This window comes from Panthera uncia, chromosome A2, assembly GCF_023721935.1.
Source record: "Panthera uncia isolate 11264 chromosome A2, Puncia_PCG_1.0, whole genome shotgun sequence".
NCBI classification, from domain to species: Eukaryota; Metazoa; Chordata; class Mammalia; order Carnivora; family Felidae; genus Panthera; species Panthera uncia.
In genome coordinates this window covers 70,444,478-70,469,615 of record NC_064816.1, presented here as the reverse complement: position 1 = coordinate 70,469,615, position 25,138 = coordinate 70,444,478, and the positions used below count along the sequence as shown (strand labels likewise).

Genomic DNA, 25,138 nt, shown 5'->3' with positions numbered 1-25,138 from the left:
CCACCCGCCCCACCCCCCCCAACCCTCAGTTTATTCTCAGTGTTTAGGAGGAACATGCTTTTGATTAGTCTATTACTAGCAATGTAATTTTGACCATTGGGTTTAGGTGGTAGTTTCTACAGGGTAAAGTTATTGTTTTCTCTTTTACAGTTAAAGGGAGATGTTGTAATGGGTGAGGGACAGTATACTTTGAGACTATGTAAATATTCTGGTATTTGCTTAAGCTACCATCCACTGTTTTTGTCATATATTGATAGTTCTTACTTGAGTTTACCATTGTTATGATGATGTTAGTGATTTTCTAATTCTACCGTTCCTTCTACATTTATTAGTTGACTTTCTACAGTAAGGAAGAGCTTTCCCTTTCCTTTATTTACTTATATCGGGGTTGACTCTTGAATTCATATTTTATTTGATCAGTTCCAATCCTTTATTCTCACTATATATTTTGGTGCTCAGATTGCCCCAGATTTGGCCACTGGGAACACCTTCAAGATGTCCTCTGTATTCTTTTGATATGTGCTCACCATCTTTTGAGCACTTTCTGAGGTTTTGGCATGAGATGGTGTAGGTTTATCCTGTTTTGTGTCACCCCCACTCCTTCCCTGTCCCAGTCCTGGAACTGACCATTTCTCCAAGTAGCCCTGATTCCACTGAGTGGAGAATGGTATTTACAAACCAAGATCTAAGCACTAGACGTCCTCATAACTGCAAACTTTTAAAAGCTTCCGTCAGCTTATTTTACAAATGATTATTTTCACCAGTGCCATTACATGTTATACTATTCCTCTTGATTTCATGTTATTTTCCTGCTTTTGGATTTATTGTATACACATATAATACTATGTGTATGTGCTTATTTTGGAAACATTGGTTACGCAGAAGTCTGTACTTTTGGAAAGACTTTAATTATTTGCGATTTTGGGCAGTTCGAGGATTACCGGATTTTATTTGATATCTTTCTTACTTGGGTTACTGTTATCCTTTTTTTCCCTCATTGATCTCTATTAAATAAAGATGTAGACTGTACTTAATTGAATATTTTTTTCTTGGCAATGAACGAAGGCTAAAGGTGATTCTTGTTAATTTGTTACTCAATCGAGTTATCTGTTTATCTGGATTTAATTTGAGATGATGTTTAGTCTCTCAAAAGAGGTCAGTAATGAACATTTTTATGGTCTTTGCCTAGAATGTTCTTTCACAGTCTGACGTGGTGCTGCTGTTTGGGGTGTGGGAATCTAGCTATAAGGAGTTGGTTTTACATGAGAGTCTGGCTCAATTTTTATTTTCTTTTCAACTCATAGGGTGTGTTTTATCTTTCTGACGTTTAAAATTTGATTTTGTACCTGAAAATGAAGAATATATATAGCAATAGTCATTCTCTTTGTTCTTTAATGATTTTTATGGGGCATTTGTCAGAATGTGAACTGTATTTGTCTAATAGAAAATATTGACTCTTGGGATATGGATGTAACTACTAATATAGTTTCTTTAAAATAGATCCTGTGAAAATATATTTGGATTCTTAATTTCAGGACAAATTCTGCAATTTATTTTCATTATTTAAAAATTTTTTTTAACGTTTATTTACTTTTGAGACAGAGAGAGACAGAGCATGAACGGGGGAGGGTCAGAGAGAGAGAGAGGGAGACACAGAATCTGAAACAGGCTCCAGGCTCTGAGCTGTCAGCACAGAGCCCGATGCGGGGCTCGAACTCACGAACCATGAGATCATGACCTGAGCCGAAGTCGGACACTTAACTGACTGAGCCACCCAGGCGGCCCTATTCTCATTATTTAAATTTGGTTTGTAATAGTGTTTTTCCCTCCCTACTTGAATAAGTCTTAAGGAATTAAGGATAATTTGTGTGTGTGTGCGTGTGTGTGTGTATGCACGTGATTGAGGTGTAGTTAAGTCACTTTTAGCATGATGCATTGACATGATCATGACAGTCTTTGAAAATGTAGATTCCTGTTGGATGATGGAATTATTGAAGAGTTTTGATCTCTTTTCCATAAAAAAACTTTGTGTATATTATAGACAAGATTGTATCTTGATACCCAGTTATCCCTAACTCCTGTCAATCCTATAAAAACATTTGAAAAAAATAGTTACAAACAGAGAGGGAAGGAGGCTAACCATAAGAGACTCTTAAATGCAGAGAACAAACTGAGGATGGATGGGGGGTGTGTGAAGGAGAGGGGGCAAATGGGTGATTGGCATTGAGGAGGACACTTGTTGGGATAAGCACTGGATGTTGTATGTAAGCAATGAACCATGGGAATCTACCCCAAAAACCAAGAACACACTTACCTTACACACTGCATGTTAGCCAATTAGCCAATAAATTATATTAAAAAATAAAAATAAAAACATTTGATAGTTTATGTGAAGAATATCATTGGCATGCATGAAATAGTATAAAATACAAAAATATGCACCAGTCGGGTGACAAATGTTTATTAAGTACTTACTGTGTGCTTATTGTTATGTTAACTAGTTGGGGAAAATGAAATATCTGCATAAGAAACAATTCTTGAACACACATACTTTTATATTAATGTCAGCAAATTGTGTATTGTAAAACGAAGTGGTAATTCTGTGATAAAGACATGTATCGTCAGTGTAAGCTGTTTTTTATTTTTTATTTTGCTTAGTATGCTTTAGCCGCATTGCAGAATACTGCTTAACTTACAAATTCACTTACCCTTTCTGACTAGGAACATATGCTTATTAGTATTATATTTCAGATGCTTGGGTGCTGTACAGTTAGTTACCCAGTTTTGATGCCTCCCTGTAATAGAGAGTGAGGAGTCTAATTTCAAAGATCATTGAGGGAACAAACCTAGTGATTAATATATCAAATTTCTGGTCTTTGAACAATGTGTGCACTTTTGATACTCATGGAAATATTTTGTAAAAGTGGTTACACAGTAATGAATGTCAACAGTTTGATAATTACATATAGAATCACAGTAAGCAGCTGTGTGACTTCGGGTTAGGCACTTAGTCTCTCAAAATTTCATTTTTCTCAACGGTAATTAAAATACCTCATGTAGGTTTCATGAGACTTAAACGTGTACAGAGCACCAGCACAGTTCCTGGCACATAGCAAGTGCTCTGTACATGTTAACTATTATTATTGGATTAATTGTATAAAATAGAAAGTGGCCAAGAAGATTCTTCAGAATAGAATAAAACTCTCCTGTTTAGATGAAGGAGAACCCGATTGGGAAACTGAAAACTTGAGTGTTCATTCTAGTTTTGCTGTTGATAGGCTTTATGACTTTGGGCAAGTCAGTTAATCTCTGTAGGCCTCAGTTTTCTCATTTGTAAAGCCATAATTTTTGCCCCAGACCCATTCAACTCAAATATGCCTTGGTGTACTTTCAGGCATACAAAATGAAATTTTCCTATCATTGACAGTTGATTTTTTGACATTTTATTGTAGAAAAATTTAAAGTTATAGGAAAGTAGACAGAAGAGTATAATGGCTCTTGAGGTACACCCATAATCTCTTTATGACCAATCTTATTTTGTCTATAATCCCACATATTCTCTCTCCCCTGATTATTTAAGAGCACATCTCAGATTTTATATCATTTCATTTCTAAATACCTCAGAATATATCCAAAAAAGGATTATTTTTAAAGCATCAACACTCAGTGTCATCACATGTAAATAAAAAAAGGACTATAATTCCTTAATATTATTAAATATTCAGCTGGTGTTCCAATTTTCCCAATTCCCTCTCTCTTTCTCTTTATAGTTTGTTAATTTTGAACTGGCATCCAAATGAAGTCTAGTCACTGCAACTGATTGATATGTTTCTTAAATCTTCTTTAATTTGATTGTTCCTCCTCAATCTTGTTTTTCCTGCAACTTTTTTTTTTAATTTTTAAATGCTTATTTATTTTTGAGAGAGAAAAAGCATGAGCAGAGAAAGGCAGACACACACACACACACACACACACACACACACACACACAGAATCCAAAGCAGGTTCCGGGCTCTGAGCTCTCAGCACACAGCCCCACATGGGGCTGGAACTCACAAACCATGATATTATGACCTGAGTCAAAGTCGGACACTTTGGCTCAACTGAGCCACCTAGGTGCCCCATAACTTATTTGTTTAAAACATCAGTTTATTTATCTTGGTGCCCATGTGTTTAATTTTGTTGTTGTTCTTTAAAAAATTGGCATCTGTAGGTTTGCTCAGATTTTGGTTTGATATATATATATATATTTTTTTTGTTAAGGATATTTCATAGAGGGGCTCCTGAGTGGGTCTGTTGGTTAAGTGTTGGACTTCTGATTTTGGTTCAGTCGTGATCTCATGGTTCATGGGATCAGGTCCCATGTTGGGCTCTGTGCTGACAACGCGGAGCCTGCTTGGGATTCTCTCCCTCCCTCTCTCTCTGCCCTTCCTCTGCTTGCACTCTCTCTCTCTCTCTCTCTCAAAATAAATAAATAAACATTAAATAGAAGGGTATTTCACAGAAGGTGATGTGTAGTTCCATTAGGAGGCACATAAGGGCTGGCTATTGCTCTCTTTGTGATGTTAGAAGCCATTGATGATGATTGCCTACATCTGTTAATTCATTAGGAATTATGAAATGATAATATCCTAATTTTTCCAGTCCTTCTTCATATATTGGTTGGGAAATTTCTATAAAAGAATATCCTCTCATCAACTATTGGATTAGTATTTGACAAGCAAAGGCAACACAGATGTAAATTCTTTCCTTTTATTCACCACTTGTCATAATAACAAATTTATTCCCTATCATCCTCCAAGGGTGACTGGTGATTTAAAAAATATCATTATGAATTCTCAAAATTTGCCATATTTGTTGTGTTTCAGTCCATTGCAGCTATTATTTTGATTCATACTCAAAATCGTCTCATCTTTGGTCATTGCAGGTCAGTTCAAGTTGGCATCTGCATATTTTTTTGACATGACCAGTAGTCTTTGATAGGATCCTTGATTTCTGGCCAAACAAGATATTCTAGGTAAATTTTGTATGTTTCCTGCTCTATCCTGGGATCAACCATTTCTTCATGGAATCCTAGTTCCTTTTAGTAGGAAATGGCATTTAGAGACCACAGTCTGGATACTAAGAATGCTCATTGCCACTGGGTTAGTCTTTGGTTCTAGGCCTTTTCAGTGGACAGATAAGAAAATAAATATCCTTTAAAAATAAAATCAATTATTAGTTCATAATCTATCATTTTAATTCAGAAACATTTTGTACATGAGAAAATGAGCAAAGAAAGAAACAAAGTTCAGATACAGTTGACCCTTGAAAATGTGGGGGTTAGGGCTCTTGACTCCCCCCCCCTCCATGCAGTTGAAAATCTGTGTATAACATTTGACATCCAAAACTTAACTACTAATAGCCTAATTACTGTTGCCTGGAAGCCTTATCAATAACATAAACAATAGATTAGCACATATTTTGTATGTTGTGTGTATTATATACTGTACTTTTAAATAAAGTAAGCTATAGAAAAGAACATTTTATTAAAATCATAAGGGGTGCCTAGGTGGCTCAGTGGGTTAAACATCCAACTCTTGATTCAGCTCATGTCATGATCTTATGGTTCAGTTAATGAGTTTGAGCCCTGCATCTGGCTCTGTGCTGACAGTGCAGAGCCTGCTTGGGATTCTCTCTGTCTGCCTCTCTCTCTATTCCTCCCCTACTTGTGCTCTCTCTCTCTTTCAAAATAAATAAATAAACTTAAAAAAATTGTAAGGAAGAGAAAATATATTTATGGTACTGTGCTGTATTTTTGGAAGAAATTTGCATGTAAGTAGACGTGCACAGTTCAAACCTGTGCAGTTGACCAACTGTATTAATATACGTTTTTAAGGATTACATTATTTGCTATAAAATATTTTATTGCCTTCTGATCTTCTTTGGTAAATAATCTATTGTTGGAGTTTCTGTAGCTGCTGGAATAGTAGTATTAACTATCTAGATAATAGCCATAGTATTAACTTTAAACATACTCCTCTTTTGTTTTGAATTTATCAACGGGGTAGATAGTAGTCCTCTTTGAAACCTCCTTCTTTATTGTCCATAATAGCCATTATTGACTAAGTCTGTATCTTGAGGAGGTTTATATTTCCTAGACAGATGGGGGAAGTGGGGATCACAAGTAAAATGGCATGTACAGAGAGAAGCCCAGAGTTAATGAAAGAGCCTTGCATATTTGGAGAGCAGCTATACTGAATATGAGTTGTTTTGGAGGAGTGAGAGGAGATAAGATGTATGGGGTAGTTAGAGGCTAGGTCACAAAAGACTCAGTTGGTCATACTGAGTAATTTTTATACTATGGGCAACTTAATAAGAATTTAAGGGGCACCTGGGGGGCTCAGTCAGTTAGCATTGGACTTTGGCTCTGGTCGTGATCTCGCAGTTCATGAGTTTGAGTCCTGTGTTGGGCTCTGTGCTGACAGCTCAGAGCCTGGAGCCTGCTTCAGATTCTGTGCCTCCCTCTCTCTCTGCCGCTACCCCACTTATGCTCTCTCTCTCTCTCTCAAAAATAAATAAAACATTAAAAAATTTTAATGAAAGAAATGACTTGATCAGAATTACGTATTTGAAAGATCTTTGTAGCCATGTGAAGAACAAACTGAGACAGGGGGACCAGTAAGTAAGCTATTGCAATGTATAAGGACTTAGATGGATTGAGAATTACTTAACAGATCAAATAAGGAATTAGTGACCAATTGGACATGGGCAGGAACTGAAAGAGTCCAGGATGACTTCTAGGTTTTGGAGTTGTGCAAATGTGTGGGTGAAGTTTCACTCAGTGAAACAAAAGTGGTCTCCCAGTCTGGGTTGGTGATCTTGAGGGTGAATGTGCTGGGGTAATACTTTCTGTTTAGGGCATCTTTAAACTTGTGGTGCCTTCGATTTTTTGGTGGAGATGTCTGTACACACACAAGCAAACATCTTTGTGTATAAGGATTCAGACTTGGGTTAAAATCTTGGTTCTGCTACTTCTTATCTGTATGACCTTGGATGGGTCACTTAACCTTTTAAGCCTCAGATTTTATCATTGTAAAAAAGGGATAATGGTACCTAACTCATAAGGGTCTTATGTGAATTAAGTGATTCTAATGGACAAAAATCTATCAGTGTCTACTACATAGTAACTTGATAAATCGTCATTATTATTCTAGATATGGTGTTGCCAGTATCTTGTTTGAGGCCACGGTATGGATGAAATTCATTAGAACACTGAGAATAAGAGAGGGGCCAAATATGTATGGACTCTTGGGGAATGTCAGCGGTTGAACCTGGGAAATTTAGTTTGCCTGGACCTTCCCACACTGTCCCTTTCCCCAAGCCCCAAACAGGTTATTTCAGGTATTACTAGAGGAGGTACAATTTAATCTTTGTGTTATAGCCAGTAGTAAGATAAGTGTTATTTTTATTTCCCTAGCTTATTTAATTATATTCATTCATTTGTTTAACACACATTTACTGAGATACTGGTAGACATTAATCTAGGTGCTGAAGGAATCGCAGAGAATATTCACCTCGGTCACAGCTCTCATGGGGCTAACGTTCTAGAGGGGAGATATATATTCATGTAAAAAATTAAACATCAGATAGTGATAAGTACTTTAGAGAGACTGAAAATGTGATAAAGTGCTAGGGAGTTCCTAGAAGTCTATTTTAGATTGGGTAGTTAGGGAAGGCCTTTTTGAAGAGGGTATGTTCAGGATGACATAATCAGTAGTAGCAGGCATGGGAAGACTGGAAGAAAGAACATTCTCGGTAGTGCAAGATCTCCAAGATGGAGATAAGCTGTGGGTGTATTCAGAGAACAGTAAGAATAACAGGGGGACTCGAGGTAGAGGGCAGTGGGAAAACTGATGAGATTAGTCCAGAGAGCAGGCAAGAACTAAGACACGGACATGAAGAGTTTGGATTTACTCTAGATGGCTTGGAAAGCCCCTAGAAAGCTTTAGGCAGGAAAGTAGGACACACTGATTTAGATTTTAGGAAGATCACCAGGAACACAAGAGGGAAGCATGAGGGAGAGAGACTAGAGCAGGAGGCTAATGATGAGAGATGCTGTGTTTTGTTCCCCCCTTTTCTTTTTATTATCAGGCCAAAGCCGCATGCTGGAGCTCATAGTTGCTAGGAAGCCTCATAGCTGTCCTTGAACTGATCCCCAGCAGGAGAGTTATACTGATGATGCAGGTGCCGTGGGCCTGGAGTAGATAGATGCAAGCAATGGTAACTTGCAGAGGGTCCTTTAACCTGCCTCTTCACTAGGGGTGCATGAACGGGGTTTGAAATGTTTTGTTGTTTTCTTCTGGGGAGGAGTTCTAACTTCTTGCCAGTTTGTCAGAGGGGTGTTTGACCTTCAAAAGGTTAACCTTTGATAGCGTGTTGAGCACTGTGGGAGGTGTCATAGGAGTTATAGAAAACAAAAGCACCCGTGGGAGCTCCTGCTTTCTAAGTGCTCGTAAGTTAAGGACAAAGGGAAAACACAGATATAATTAAGAAGAAAAATGGTGAAGCCAGGAGCAGGCAGACCAGATCATGTGGTATTCAGGACAAATATTAAAAGAAGAAATCTTTTCCCTTTAAGTTTCTTTTCCTCACAGTTTTGCTTGTAGGTCTGGAAATGTGTTTTGCTTTATGGTCAATGTTCATAAAAGCCACAAGATGGCGAGGTTGCTCCTTAAAATGAATGTGAATGAAGTTAAGGGGTGGAAGAAGAGAGACAGAGAGGAGAGAGAGGGAGAGAGAGAGACAGAGAGAGAGGGAAAGAGAGAGAGAGAGAGAGAAGAAAGAAAGCGAGAGAAAAAATGAATGAATGTGTGGCGTTCCTCTCTGATTTTCCATAACCTCCTTAATTTTCCTTACCTCATTACTTGAATATGCAATAAAACTGACATGCTTAGATTTCTTCTCTTTAGTTTAGGTTTTGATTATACTTATTTTGGAATTGTAAGCTAAAATAAAATTAAAAAGAACTATCTGGATCCCAAGCTTATCCTTTTTTCAGCCTTTTAATGAATTATTAATAAATCAATCTTCACGTTGCCAACAGAGTAATCTTTACAAAATACTATTTGATAATATCAGTTCCCAGCTTTAAAACAGCTCAGAGTCTGGAGCCTGCTTCAGATTCTGTATCTCCCTCTCTCTCTCTATCCCTCCCCTGCTTGTGCTCTTCTCTGTCAAAAATAAATAAATGTTAAAAAAAATTAAAAAAAACCCTTTCGGGGGGTGGGAGGGAGGGGAGGGTGGGTGATGGGTATTGAGGAGGGCACCTTTTGGGATGAGCACTGGGTGTTGTATGGAAACCAATTTGACAATAAATTTCATAAAAAAATAAAAAAAAGAAAACAACAACAACAACAACAACAACAACAACAAAAAACCCTTTCTATTTATTGTCAGAAATATTGGTTAATAGTCCTGGTAGTCAGTATTCAGATAGTTAAGGTTAAGTGTAGGATGAAAAGGTGGAATAATTTTTGACTCATATTGTTGCAGGATGATCAAGTGTAACAGTCAAGAAAGAGTTCTTGAGAGGTTGTACAGTGCAACTTACTAAATTTATTTAAGTAACACAGGGACAGGACCTGGGGACAGAAAGAGCCCCACTTTTTGCTGTATGAAGCTGGTGATTATATGCTTAGTGCTTAATGGGGAGAGGACATACCGGGCATATTAGATCATAACTGTCTTCTTCAAATTTCTACTCATAAAACTACCTTTACACGATTTCCCTCATACTTATCGTTCAGTTCGATATTAACTATCAGTGGGATGTATAGGCAGTCATGAGACCCTTTAAGATAAATGTAGCAACCAGCGCATGTTTGATCCTTGTCAGCACTACGCAGGCTATAGGTCAGCCTTCTGGGCTAAAGGTGAACATTTTTCTGCTCCTGACCCTCGTCAGTATTACAAAATATATATATTTTATTATTGTCCGCTTTTTCTCCAAAACGAACATATGCAAGCTTTCAAGTACAAAAATTTTCAATTTTTATGTATTATTAAATAACGTAATTGCAATGCTTAGAATATTTATTGTCATCATTTCAACATACCTCAAGGTAGTTTTCTTTTTATTCTCAACATGTTGTGGAAAGAGTAAGCTACTGCATTATTAGTATACTGATTAAGGCATATTTATTAATGAAGTGTATTTAGCCCTTGATGTAAAATACACTTTGCTTATGCTGTCTTATCAAATAAAATCCTCATAAGACATCTATGAGATAAGTGTGAATATTGCCATTTTACAGATGAGGACATTGAGGCTCAGGAAGATCAAATAAATTGCTGATGATTTAGTAGTTGGCAGAACTATAATGTGGATCCATGTTTTTTTTTCAGTCCTGAAAACTCATCTTCTGACTCAGTATGCCCTACTGTCTCCATGAGAGCAACTACATCTCTCTTTAAAAGAAGTACTTGGGGGCACCTGGGTGGTTCAGGTGGTTAAGTGTCCAACTCTTGGTTTTGGCTCCGGGCATGATCTTATGGTTTGTGAGTTCAAGCTGCATGTTGGCCTCTGTGCTCAAAGAAAAAAATAGTTAAAAGAAAAAGAAGTTAGATGGAAAAAAAAAAGTACTTGGAAGTTGTAATTTAAAGTAATTTGGTATTTGTGCTTCCTCTTTGTTGTAAACTGAACAAGAAAATTTGTATCACAAGGCAACTATTTTGGTGCACTTTTATTTAGCCTGTTGTTTGTTTTTCTGAGCATATTTTCCTGCAGGCCTTTAGAAGACTCCATATAGAGTTGTGCTGATGGGCCTTGATTGATTTGAGGGATTTGGACTCCTAATTCCTGAGCACCTGAGAGTGGACTGAAACTTAATTCCTTCTCTTGACTTCCTGTTGAGCTAACAGGTTTTTTTAAATTTTAATTTTTATTTTATTTTATTCTTTTTGGAGAGAGAGAGAGGGTGGGGACAGAGGGAGAGGGAGAAAGAGAATCTTAAGCAGGTTCTAAGCTCAGTGTGGAGCCCAGCTTGGAGCCTGATGCATCGCTCGATCCCATGACCCTGAGATCATGACCTGAGCTAAAATCAAGAGTCAGATGCTTAACCAACCAAGCCACCCAGGCACCCCAATGTTCCTCTCTTATGGTGGAGCTTTTCTCTGCTCCAGGGGGCCTGTTTTATGTTGGAGATACCAGCTGTTTAAAAACTATTGTGTGGAATACTGGAAGGCTGGTCTAGAGGGCCCTTTACAGTTGTAAATTAGCTGCCCTGGAATATAAATTCACTCCTAATGCTTGGTATTAATTTTTGTATTTCTGGAGAAATATTGCCTTATGCTTTATTTCCCATTATATTCCCTTCATATCCCATTTTTGCTTTTCTAAAGATTTAAAAAGTAACAGTTCAGAATTTACAAGTTTTGTTTCTGAAACTGGAACACCAGCATGGCAGAGTCTAGGATTTTGTGTGAATAGTTTTTACCTGAGTCAAGACTTTTTATGGTTTTTACTTTGTTCTTCATATAATAGTTTTAGCTGAAAAATAAGTGTAATGGAAAGAAGATTGTCTATGAATAAATAATTATGGAAGTTGCTAATGGATTTATTATATGATTCTTCCAACTTTTATTTGTGTGAAACTTTCCAAAATAAGGCATATAGGAGATACATGTTGTGACATCTTTTCTGTCATCGGTACTGATAAATATAACTTAATCTTGAACCACTTTAATTTCTTAATACTAAGTGATAATTTTAGCTGGAGGTTTTGTTTTACATATCTATCTTTTTTTTTCTTTTTTCCCAAGCTAAATGAGAAATAATTGACAAAATTGTATGTATTCAAAATGCATAATGTGTTTCCATATCTTTGCTATTGTGAATAATGCCACACTGAATATGAGAGTCCACATACCTTCTTGAGATACTGATTTCATGTCCTTTGGATATATACCCAGAAGTGGTATCATATGGAGTTCTATTATTAATTTATTTTTCTGAGGAATTTTCATAATGTTTTCCATAATAGCTATACCAACTTACATTCCTACCAATAGTGCTCAAGGGTTCCTTTTTTTTTACTAGAACCTTGCCAACATTTGTCATCTCTTGTCTTTTTGATAATAGCCATCCTAACAAGTGTGTGGTGATATCTCATTGTGGGTTTGATTTGCATTTCCCTGATGATTAATGAAGTTGAGCATCTTTCATGTACCTATTGGTCTCTTGTTATGTCTTCTTTGGAAAAATGTTTATTCAGGTCCTTTGTTCATTTTTAAATCAGATTATTTGTTTTTTTTTCTATTTGGTTGTATGAGTTCCATATAAATTTTGGATATTAACACCTTATCAGGTTACATGGTTTGCAAATACTTTCTCCCATTCTGTAGATAGACTTTTCATTTCTGATTGTTCCCTGTGCTTTGCAGAAGCTTTTTAGTTTAATGTAATTCCATTTGTCTATTTTAGCCTATGTTTTCAGTGTCATATCCAAAAAATTATTGCCAAGGGCAATGTGAAGAAGCTTTCTCCTTATGTTTTCTTCTAGAACTTTTATGATTTCAGATATTACAGTTAAGTATTTAAACCATTTTGAGTTGATTTTTGTGTATAGTGTAATATAGGGATACATTTCATTCTTTTGCATGTGGAGATATATATATATATACACACATATATATATATATATATATATATATACATATATATATATAAACAGAATGTCAATTACCATTGTGTGTTCTTGGTACTCTTGTCAAAGATTAGTTGACCATATATTTGTGGTTTTTGGGGGGCTCTGTATTCAGTTCCATTGGTCTCTTTGTCTGTTTTTATGCCAGTACCATGTACTGTTTTGATTACTGTAGCTTTTAATATATTTTGAAATCAAGAAATGTGGTGTTTCCAGCTTTGTTCTTATTGCTCACAATAGCTTTGGCTATTTAGGGTCTTTTCTGGTTTCATATAAATTATAGTATTATTTTTCTAATTTCATAAAAAGTGCCATTGGGATTTTGATACAGATTGTGTTGAATCTGTAGGTGGCTTCGGGTAACACTGACATTTTAACAATGTTAATTCTTCCAGTCCAAGAGCTTGGGGAATCTTTCCATTTAATGTGTCTTCTTCAGTTTCTTTCATTAATGTCTATAATTTTCAGCATACAGATCTTTTATCTTTTTGGTTAATATATTACAAATGTTTTATTGTTTTGATACTGTTGTAAATAGGGTTGTTTTCTTAATTTCTCTTTCATATAATTTGTTGTTAGTGTATAGAAATGCAACAGATTTTTGTATATTGAGTTTGTATCCTGAAATTTTATTAAATTTGTTTATTTTCATAGTTTTTGGTGGAGTCTTAAGGGTTTTCTATATGTAAGATCATATCATTCACAGACAATTTTATTTTTCCTTTCTGCTTTGGATGCACTTTTTTTTTTCTTCAATTAATTTGCTTAATTACTCTGGCTAGGTCCTCAAATACTATGTTGAATAGAAGTGGTGAGAGTGGGTACTATTGTCTTGTTCCTGATTTTAGAGGGAAAGCTGATAACTTTTCACCATTTAGTATGGTGTTAACTCTGGTTTTGTCATATATGTCCTTTATTAGGTTGTGGTACATTCCCTGTATACTCAATTTGTTGAGAGCTTTTATGATAAATGGATGTTGAATTTTGTCAGGTGCTTTATCTGTATCTATTGACATGATCATATGATTTTTATCCTTCATTTTGTTGATGTGATGTATCACATTGACTGATTTGTGGATGTTGAACCATCCTTGCATTCCTGGAATAAATTCCACTTGATCATGGTGTATTTAAAATGTTCTGTTGGATTCAGTTTGCTAATTTTTGTTGAGATTTTTACATCTATGTTGATCAGGGTTATTAGCCTGTAATTTTCTTTTCTTTAGTGTCCTTGTTGGTTTTGGTGTCAGGATAATACTGGCCTTGTAAAATGAGTTTTGAAGCCCTCCTCTTTTAGATTTTGGCAGTTGTCCAATATATAGGTTGTCCAATTTGTTGTTGTGTAATTGTTAATAATAGTCTCTTGTGTCCTTTGTATTTCTGTGGCATCACTTGTAATTTCTCTTTCATTTCTGATTTTATTTATTTCAGTTCTGTCTCTTTTTTTCCCTTGGTTATTCTAACTAAAGATTGTCTATTTTGTTTATATTTAAAAAAAAAAGATGTTAGTTTCATTGATCTTTTCTGTTATCTTTTTAGTCTCTATCTGTTCCGATTTTGGTTATTTCCTTCTGTCTGCTAATTTTGGGCTTAGTTTGTTCTTCTTTTCCTAGTCCTTGAGGTGTGAAATTAGGTTGTTTATCTGAGATCTTTCCTTTTTCTCAATGTAGGCATTTATCACTGTAAACTTCCCTCTTAGAACTGCTTATATATTATATATTACAAGTTTTGTTAAGTTGTATTTGCATTTTTATTTGTCTCAAGATGTTTATTTATCTTTTGATTTCTTCTTTGACCCATTGGTTGTTTAGGAGCATGTACATAAATATTTACAAGTGTTATATCCTCCCGTTGGATTGACTTTTTTTTTAATCATTACACAATACCCTTGTTTATCTCTTATTAGAGTCTTTGGCTTAAAGTCTATTTTACTTGATATAACTATAGCTACCCTTGCTTTCTTTTGGTTTCATTTGCATAGAATATTTTTTCTATCTTTTCATTTTCAATCTGTGTGCTTAAAGTTTAAGGAAGTCTTTAGTAGGCAGCATATAGTTGGGTCTTTTTTTTTTTTTTAATCTATTTAGCTACTCTATGTCTTTTGATTAGAGAACTTAGTGCATTTGTATTAAAGTAATTATTGATAGGTAAGGACTTAACTGTGTCATTTTGTTAATTGTTGTCTGGTTGTTTTGTAATTGCTGTGTTTCTTCCTTTCTCTTTTGTTTTCTTCTTTTATGATTTGATGATTTTCTGTGGTGGTATGCTTAGATTTCTTTCTTTTTTGTGTAGCTGTTATAGGTTTTTGCTTTCTGTTACCATGAGGCTTACATAAAACATCTTATAATTATAGGAGTCTATTATAAGTTGATAACAACCTAATTTAGATGTATACAAACATTTTTACATTCTTTCCTGACATTTTAATGTTTTGATGTCACAGTTTATATTTTTTTTATATTATGTATCTATTTAGAAATTACTATAAGTCAGGCAGAGAAAGACAGATACCATATGTTTTCACTCTTATCCTGAGAAACTTAATAGAAGACGAGGGGGGAGGGGCAGGGGGAAAAAAAGTTACAGAGAGAGAAGGAGGCAAACCATAATAGACTCTTAAATACTGAGAACAAACTGAGGGTTGATGGGCAGTGGGGGAGAGGGAAAAGTGGGTGATGGGCATTGAGGAGGGCACCTATTGGGATGAGCACTGGGTGTTGTATGGAAACCAATCTGACAATAAATTATATATACAATAAAATAAAAACCTACAACCTAAAAAAAAAAGAAATTACTGTAGTTATGGGAGTTCTTAATACTTTTGTTTTTTAACTTTTATATTACAGTTATATAAGTGACTTACCCACCACCATTACAACATTAGAGTTTTCTGAATTTAGCTATATATTTACCAAAGTGTCATACTTTGATAAATTTAATGTAACCAGTTAGCACTCTTTTGTTTTCATACCTTGCAAGGCTGGTCTAGTGGGGATAAATTCCTCCAGCTTTTGTTCATCTGGGAAATTCTTTATTACTCCTTCAATTCTGAAAGGCAGCTTTATTGAATAGAGTGTCCTTGGCTGGCAATTTTTTTATTTCAACACTTTGAATATCTCATTTTACTCCCTTCTGGCCTGCATAGTTTTTGTAAAATCTACTGTTAGTCTTATGACAGTTCTCTTATATGCAACAAGTTGCTTTTCTCTTGATGGTTTTAAGGTTCTCCCTTTGGCAGTAAGTTTTGACAATTTAATATAATGTGTCTGAGTGTGAGTCTCTTTAGATTCATCTTTTTAGGTATTTTTGGGCTGCCTGGATCTGGATATCATGTTTTTTCTTTCAGATAAAGGAAGTTTTTAGGCACTATATCTTTAAGTAAACTTTTGCCTCTTCCTCTGCCTCTTTTCTTCTTTTGGGACCTCTATAATATGTATATTGGTCTTTTTGATGATGTCCCATAAGCCCATAAGCTATTTTCACTCATTTTCCTTTTTGTTCCTCTGATTGGATGTATTCCACTGCCTGTCTTCTAATTCTCTGATCTTTTCTTCCAGCTGATCTAGTCTGTGGTTGAATGAGTCTACCAAATTTTTCACTTTAGTTATTGTATTCTTCAGCTCTATGATTTCTGTGGTACTTTTAAATGTTTTCTCTCTCTTTGTCCAAATTTTCACTTTGGTCATGCATTACTTTCCTGTGAAGTTCTCACTTTGACCATGCATTGCTCTTCTGATCTTGCCTTTATGATTGTTATTTCAAACTCTCTGTCAGAAAAATAATTTCCATTTCCTTCAGGTCAGTTTCTGGAGATTTACCGTGTTCTTTTGTTTGGAACATATTCCTGTTTCTTCATTTTCCTTGATTCTCTGTGTTGGTTTCTATATATTATCTAAAACAGCCACCTCTCTCAGTCTTGAGACCAGTTTTGTATAGGAGACAACCTCATTAATCACCCTGGCCTGAGCTCCAAGTTTCCTCTCAAATCTTTATGATTGCCTAAGCCATTGTGTTTGTTCTTCATGTCTTTTGCTGGTTGAGTGTGTGCCAAGATCCATCAGTGTCCCCAAAGGGGATGATAGCAGTTAACACGTACATGTAGGTTTATTAGAAGCTGGTCCTCAGACAACACCTGAGAAAGTATGCATTCAAACTCCTTCTGTGGAGAAACTGGGAGATAGGTGTTTTTGTGCTCTCTTTCTGTGCTGAGCCTGATGTATAGCCATGGAGTTTGCCTGTTTATTTATTTATTTATTAAAAAAATTTTTTTAACGTTTATTTATTTTTGAGACAAAGACAGAGCATGAACGGGGGAGGGGCAGAGAGAGAGGGAGACACAGAATCGGAAGCAGGCTCCAGGCTCTGAGCCATCAGCCCAGAGCCCGACGCGGGGCTTGAACTCACGGACCAGACCGTGAGATTGTGACCTGAGCTGAAGTCGGATGCTTAACTGACTGAGCCACCCAGGCGCCCCAAAGTTTGCCTGTTTAAAAACTGCTTCTTTATAGCAGGTATAGCACTGTGGGACTTGTGAATGTAAACCCACACTGGCTGTCAGAGTCAGATGATCTGGGGCCCATCCCTTGGGCAATAGTTACAAAAGCCTGGGTCCAGACATGTGTAGAAGCTCTTTCCAGAGAGATGCTGGTGACCTGGTGTTATTATTGGAGTATGAACCACTAGCTCTTTTGAATTCCAGGTAGAATTGCAGTCAGCACCTAGATATATGTTAATTACAGTCCAAATCCTCAGGTGGTAGCTTATAAATTATGCAGTGAGACCATTTGTAGGGAAAAGCTGGGAGATGGACGTTTTTGCCTGCTCCCTCTGTGCCGATCCCTGGGAAGATAGCCTGTGGTTAGTGTTTATGCACCTGTCATTGACTCGTTTTTGTTTGCTTTAGTTCTGCTTTAGTCCTGCTGGATCTCAGAGTGAGGTGCTTTGGGGGCCTTTCCCTCAGGTGGGAGCCTTAAAAGTTGGGACACCTGATATGTGGCCCAAACCTTTTACTCCTGAAGGAGAAGTTGGAGCTGGGAGTTTCTTCTTGATTGGATGGTGCTGTGCCAGGAGTGGGGTTTATGGGAGTGTGACTCAGCCTTTCCTGACCATTCAGATGTGGGTATTTTCTCCATTACACCATGTAGTAGTCAAACAACTAATTCTGGATTTCTCTCAGAGGGAATTAGTCCACGTGGAGCTGTGCATTTGGTGTGTCTGTGGGAGGAGGAAAATTCAGGCACCTCCTAGATTGCAATTTTGGTCAAAAACAAAACAAAACAAAAAGTTCTTTAGTTTCTTTATTAATTTAGTTGTTATAGATTATTTCTTTTAATGTATTTTATGTAACAAGTATTCATTTATTCAATAAATGTTATTGAATACTATTCTGGATGCTGTGAACCCAGCAGTGAATCAGATGGAAAAAAAATTCTGGAGCACACATTTTCATAGGGAGGAGACCAGACTAAATTAGTAAACATATAGCTATGTTATATATCTTGGGATGAGTGCTATGAAGACAAATATAGTCAGATAAGGCGGATTAAGAGTGAGAAGGGAGAGTGCTCTTTCATAAAAGTTCTTTGGGGAAGGTCTCTCTGGTAAGGAGACATTTGAGTGCAGATTTGGAGGATGTGAGGGAGTGATGTATATGGATATATGGAATGAAATGGAGAGAGAATGTCCCAGGTAACTGGAGAGGCAAGCAAAGGCCCTGAGGCACCCCTTTCTGGGTTTCTAAAGTAAGGTATACAGGAGATTTCAGCTAATAGCTTACGGATCTGGAAGGCTTTTCATGTGTTCACTCTTTGGTTGATAACATGGTATTTGGAGACAGATTCATGTAGCACCTGAAATACTCTTTATTATTCAACAATAAGTGCCAGGGCTTAGGAACCTAGGAGAGCAGGAGAAACTATTTCTTGTGTTCTCTTGATTTTTGCTGGAGGAAAAAAAAATAATAACTTCACCTTCTGTTTGTAATCTTAGAACACACTGTTAGGTCATGCAATCATATTATTTATGTTCAAAGTTTTTAATCATCATTTGTGTATATATTTTTACATACCTGAGAAAATATGTAAACAGATTCCAGAGGGACATTGGTTTATTGTTTTATTTTACTTTGTATTATTGGTTTGTACAGAACAAGAATAACATATATGATTGGAGTCTGGGATTGAATTAGGCTTAGGCATAAAGGAGTAAGACTGGTGGAGGAAAGGCAAATTGGAGAATTTTATTTCCCTCTGTAAAGGGAAGAGCTGTTACTTACTCTAATTGATTGTTGCATGGACCTAGTTTTGAACTTATTTTCTGATTTTTCAAGAAAAGCCAGAGATTTGTATTTTATGTGTTATCTCCTGCTTTTTAAACAGCTGGAAACTCAATAAAAACATTCCAGGACACTCTTCAGGCCAGACAGAACATTCATGCAGGTGGGATTCAGACCTCGAGTTTCCAGTTTGCACCCTTTTGGGGTATAAGATCATAAATAATTTTTGTTGCTTCCTTTCAAGGGATACTATTATATGCCTTGTAATAGTAATAAATTGCTGCAAGATTTCTGGATACAAAGAGTTTTTAACACACTATTGTACCATTGCTCCCCCGGCTTGTTACCGACTATGTCTATTCTTGTCTTAGGGTACGGTCAGACAGGTCCACTGTCTCAGCGAGCTGGTTATGATGCTGTTGCCTCTGCTGTTTCTGGTCTGATGCACATCACAGGGCCTGAGGTAGGTGTCATTCTTTAGCTTTAGAATATTCATAAATTTACTCCCTGTTTCTTCCAAAGGGATTTTCCTCTTCATTAACCTATAAGCCTAAATTTGAGTTAATTTTATAACAGTCTTTTTAAAAAGCAAGAAGCAACAGATAAGCGATGAACACATTTTCTGCGTGTATTACATTGTTCAAGCTTGGTATAGGCACCCGGATGTAATTTAGGAATAGTCCTTCTGTCAAGTAGAATGGCTGACTAGACCATACCTTCATTTGGCATATGTACAGAGCGGAAGGTCTCTTTTTCCTTCTGGAGTATTAATAAGTGGTTATGTATTTAAAAATTTGTTGCTTAAAGCCTCAGGTGGAGTTGTGTCTGATTTGTTATATACATTAGGTTCTGACAGTGGGAGAATTATTTGATTTTATAGCAAACCCTCTTTATTAATAATAGGTTGGGAATTTCCTAAAAAATGTAGAGATGACTAAAATGTGTTTGGTTCACTTGAAGACTCTTAGAAAATGGACTCTGTGAGAAAACGGTAAGAATGGCGTGGAAGCTAAAAAAAAGTGTGAAAGTCTAATAAATAAAAATAGTTAAAGACATCCATTTCCAAAACAGATTGGATTGGTAGGTCTGAAACCTTTTCCCAGTTAGGTGTTCCTTCCCTGAATCACTTTAGTCAGTGAATTCTTTAGGAAATATTCCTGCAGTTTTGGGTTAAACAGAGGCAGAGTGATCTTGAGTCTTCTCTTATCTGCCTTTCCTTCTTTTTATTAATTTTAAAGCAGCTGTTGGGATTTCAGTGTCTTGAGATACAAGTATTTGTTGCTTTTATTGCCTGTTTCATTTTCACAAGTCTAAGAAAAATGTGTATAGCCTTTTCTTAAAATATTTAAGGGCACCAGTTTTCTTTCCATCCACCAGGAGAATGGAGGATGGATGTATCTCTTTGCTCTATCCCATAGAAGTGCTTATGTGTACAAGACTTTATTATTGTGGGTGGTTTTGTTTTAAGAGTACTGAACTCAACCACGAATATGTGAAAAGATCTTGGACTTTCTTTTTTTTTTTAATGTTTATTTATTTATTTTGAGAGAGAGAGAGAGAGAGACAGACAGAGAGTGGGGGCGGGGCAGAGAGAGAGAGAGAGAGGGAGGGAGGGAGAGAATCCCAAACAAGGTCCATGCTCCGCGCAGAGCCCAACATAGGGCCTGATTCTATGAACTTTGAGATCGTGACCTGAGCTGAAACCAAGAGTCAGACGCTTAACTGACTGAGTCATCTAGGCGCCCTGGATCTTGGACTTTTAAATTTGTATATGCACATGTTAAAATGAAATAACTTAAAAACAGTTGTTGTGAAGCATTAATCTGGTTCCTTTAGTGCACTGTGATATATACTCTGACAGGGGTAACCACCCAGCATGTGCTCAACCTTAGTATTTGTCAGTCACTAACAGCTGTTCTGTCTTCTGTTATCCTACTTGGGAGATTTTTGTTCTAGCTAAGCAGATAAACACAACATTCATTGAGTGCTTACTAAGCGCCCAGAATTACTTTATGTACTTTACATGTATTAGGTAAACTTAACTTCCATATACTGTATTTCTTTCTTTCACACGGACACATCTTTTTATCTTAATTAATCGATCCAGTGAATGGTTATTGCACATGTTCCCTCTCTATGCTGGGAACTGGCAGGCACTGGTGATAAAGCAGGCAACGGCGGGGGGCAGGGGGGGCACAGTCCTTAAGTGGAGAAAACAAACATTAGCAGAAAGTAAACATTAAAGACAAATAAAAAGAACTCTGAAAAAGGGCTCTATATACTATTAACATATACAACAGTGTGCCTCAGACCATTATAATAGTGTACTTCCAAAGTTCTCTGCAAAATGTGTTTTGACAGCAAAGAATAAAAGCAGAAGTGGAGAGAATTAGGCCACATTGGGAGTTCCCTTTAATAGTACTCCCTGTTGTCAGCAATATTTTATACCTCTTGGCAGAGGAAGGAACACTTCCGAAAGCTCTGGCTGATATCTTCAACTAGCCAATGCAGATGCATTATTGCCAGTTATATCATATTGCTCGTGAACTTTTATCTACCTTGTCAGATGACTGAATGGAACCCAGGCTTCTCTATCATGTATCATTGTCCTAAGGCTTCACCACATCACCCTACACTGTGCAGCCTAACACTGTCGGAATGGTTGGTCAGGGAAGGCTTCTCTGAGGACCAGATGTATAAGGTGCGACCCAGTTAGGCATCAGCCTGGTGACCAACGCTGGTGTCTAAATGCTGGAGAGTCTGGTACGTTTGAGGAGCCAAAAGAATGCCAGTGTCATTGGATTGTTGTGAGCTGACAAAGAAGGGGGGAAATTAGGTTGGGGAGGTAGGACATGGTAGCTGAACTTAGTCTTTAGGGTCTTATTATATTACTTAACAGTTTGATAAAAATAGAAGATACATTATTATATATACACACTTTTTAAGTGATGATCCGATATAATTCTTCCTAGAAAATGAAGTGATGTTCCTAATGTATAGACTAGCATCATGATAATAAAACCTCAAAATGCATGTTTTTTTAAAAAATGTTTAATTATTTTTGAGAGAGAGAGAGAGAGAGAGACAGAGTGTGAACTGGGAAAGGGGCAGAGATAGCGAGATACAGAATCTGAAGCAGGCTGCAGGCTCCAGGCTCCGGGCTGTCAGCCCAGAGCCCGATGCAGGGCTCAAACTCACAAGCCTGAGATCATGACCTGAGCCAAAGTTGGGCACTCAACTGACTGAGCCACCCAGGCGCCCTGCATGTTTTTTTTAAATAACAGGATAATATTGCGCTTTTTATCCCAACGGGGTATCACCTAAGTATATAATGTAGGATAAAATTTGTGAAAGCAGTCTCTATGATGAAATTTAAGCAAACCAGTTACAGTTGACTTCCACTAGATCTCAAATCTGGCCTTTTAGGTTAGGCATGCTGTGGTGTTGTCAGATAAGATTCATATTTGATTGTAGAGGAAAAGCTAACAAATGCCTGCACTCTCCTGGACCCATGCTTGATGCTTTACATACGCTGTTACAGGTTTTGATCCTCACATCAATCCTTCTAGGTAGGCATTGATAAATTCTGTAACAAAAGCTTAAAGGGTTAGATAACTTGTCCAGAGTGCTGTCATGGTATATGAAGCACAAAAGCCAGGCTTTTAACCCAGATTTCCTTTACTCCTTACACCCTGACACTATATCCACTCTCCATACTGCCTGAAGAATGAATTTTGATTTTTATTGTATTTGCATTTTGCCTACACAGGCTACATGATATGATATATTACAGTTAGTGAATCAATCATGCGTTGTAGGGAGAAAGCATTTGATTAAGAGTCTGGAGGCCTGACTGTATCTAATTTCTCTTGTGTAATGTTTACTGGCTGCCTAAAATGTGCCCAAGAGAATAATAAGCCTCATAAGACCATGGTCTTTGCTTGGTCACTGCTGTATCTCTGCCTAGAACAGTTGAATGAATGAATAAATGAATACCTGGCACTGTGCTGTGTGACCTTGAACATATCACCTAGCTTCTCTGTGTTTCAGTGAAGTGCACCTCGAAGTGATACTCACATATTTTCTCTTCAAGTATTAGATTAAGCAAATAAAATATCTCTTATAAAACATAAAAGCACAAAATTGTGTGTAATGTGGGATAGTATATAAAATAGTCAGCAAGTGCTTGGTATATCTGTAGTTTTCTCATCTCCACTCTTAGAGATACTGATTTGTGGGCTTATCATTAATGCATATTTAATGATGACCCCAAATGTTTCTGATGGAGATGGTTTGAGAAACACCTGGAAACATTATGTGAGGTATTGTTATTAAAAACCCCTTTGCACTGAAAGTAGGCAGCAGATATTCTTTGATAGCCTCTGACAGAAGCCAATGACTTACTAAGGTCTATATATTATGATTAAATTATAATCTTGTGCTTCAAACAAAATCATATTATCTTTTTCATGTTCATGGCTGTATGCTAACTAGTCATTACTCAAAACAGGTATCTATCTATCCATCTATCTTTTTTTTTTTTCTTCATGCATAGGGAATATGGAGAAGGGTTGGGAACAAAACCAATAAGTATGAGATTTTGAAAAGTAGATGACTGATAAATATGTAACATGTATTCTGAGTAATAATTCACCTATAATTTATAGTACACGTAAACATCAAGATGGATTATTTTGATCGGTCAATGAACAATGATGTATTTACCATATGTGTATAGTATTGTATTAGATATCATAAGTTTAGTATCTTACTCTATAAGTAACAATTTGATTGACTAGATTCAACATATACTTACGGAAAAATTAGAAAAGAATAGAAAATGCATAAAATTAAGTGGAATGCTCTGTAGCAGACAATATAGAGAGCTGTAAGATAGAGGATCTCTAACTTTTTCTTCCGGAGAAGCAACTTTTGAAAGCCTTTGAGTTTTATGATCCTAGAGGCCTGGGTTAGGAAATGTGTATGTGTGTGGGTGTGTGTGTCTGTATGTGGAATGTTGATTGCGCATTAAGTGCTTTGCAGGCAGCTGAGAATGGCAGACATGTGAGGAAAAGTTGGTATGGGAGCAGTTGTCAGCTGTTTCTGTGAGATCTTCCAGGGTGGGGACAGCCTCTTATTCAACCTGATGTCTTAGTGCCCAGAACAATAGATACTCTAAAAATGTTTTCTTTTTTTAAATGTAACTAATAAATTCTTCAAAAGCCAATTTATGGCTCACTTGGAATCTGTTGTAGAGAATTTACTGTAACTTGAAGTAAAATATAAGTGTGGTTCAGAGCAGGACTTGAAGAAAGTGGCAAGATTTGAGTTGAAGGCCACCTGGAAAAGTGGATAGCATTCAGATGGATGGAGACATTCGTAGTGGAGATCAGAGTGGATAAAGACAGAGAAGCAGGATAGAATCAGGCTTATGTAGGGCAAGTATATGGGCTAGGTATGGAAGAGCTGAGTTAAGGTTTCAGAAGAGTGGGAGAAAAGTGGTGAAGGTGCTACTTTGCAAAGTCTAAGTTCAAGCGAAGAAGTTGGGATGTTGTTTGCTCATGGTGGAGTTATGGAGGTTTTTGAAGGGGTATGATGTGATGAAAGCTGTACTTCAGATTAGTTTGTCTCAAGTGTGCAGGATTGATAAAATGAGGTTCACAAGCAATGCTTCTTAGATATTTATCTTTCCTTTTAAAACCAAAGGAAGCACTTGGGGCACCTGGGTGGCTCAGTCGGTTAAGCGGCCAACTTTGGCTCAGGTCATGATCTCATGGTTCGTGGGTTCAAGCCCTGCATCAGGCTCTGTGCTGACAGCTCGGAGCCTGGATCCTGCTTCAGATTCTGTGTCTCCCTCTTTCTCTGCCCTTCCCCTGCTCATGTTCTGTCTCTGTCTCAAAAGTAAACATTAAAAAAAAATTAAGTGAAAGCCAAGGAAGCACAAATAATGGCATAAAGAGAAAATGCTCTTACGGTGCTGTCCAAAGGTACTGTATTACATTTAGTTTGTATTTTATTTTGAAGATGTAATACATTCATATACTAAATCTACAAGACATGTGAATATGTTGACCATATAATTTAACTATAACCAGGACTCTTTTAAGAGTGGAAGAGGGTTTTTACATAATAACATTGGGGTGTAAACCAGGCTTGTCTTTGTCACCCTAAATTTAAGA

The 25,138-nt window shown here is 36.7% G+C and overlaps 1 protein-coding gene across 3 annotated transcripts in view; it reads left to right on the top strand.

Moving 5' to 3' along the window:
* SUGCT (succinyl-CoA:glutarate-CoA transferase) overlaps nucleotides 1-25,138 on the top strand; it is a 768,020-nt gene that overhangs the window by 81,701 nt on the left and 661,181 nt on the right. For all 3 annotated transcript variants that reach the window (XM_049642763.1, XM_049642762.1, XM_049642764.1), the window contains exon 7: nucleotides 19,331-19,422. In XM_049642763.1, coding sequence (XP_049498720.1) covers nucleotides 19,331-19,422 — 92 coding nt within the window. The remainder of the gene's footprint in view (nucleotides 1-19,330; nucleotides 19,423-25,138) is intronic.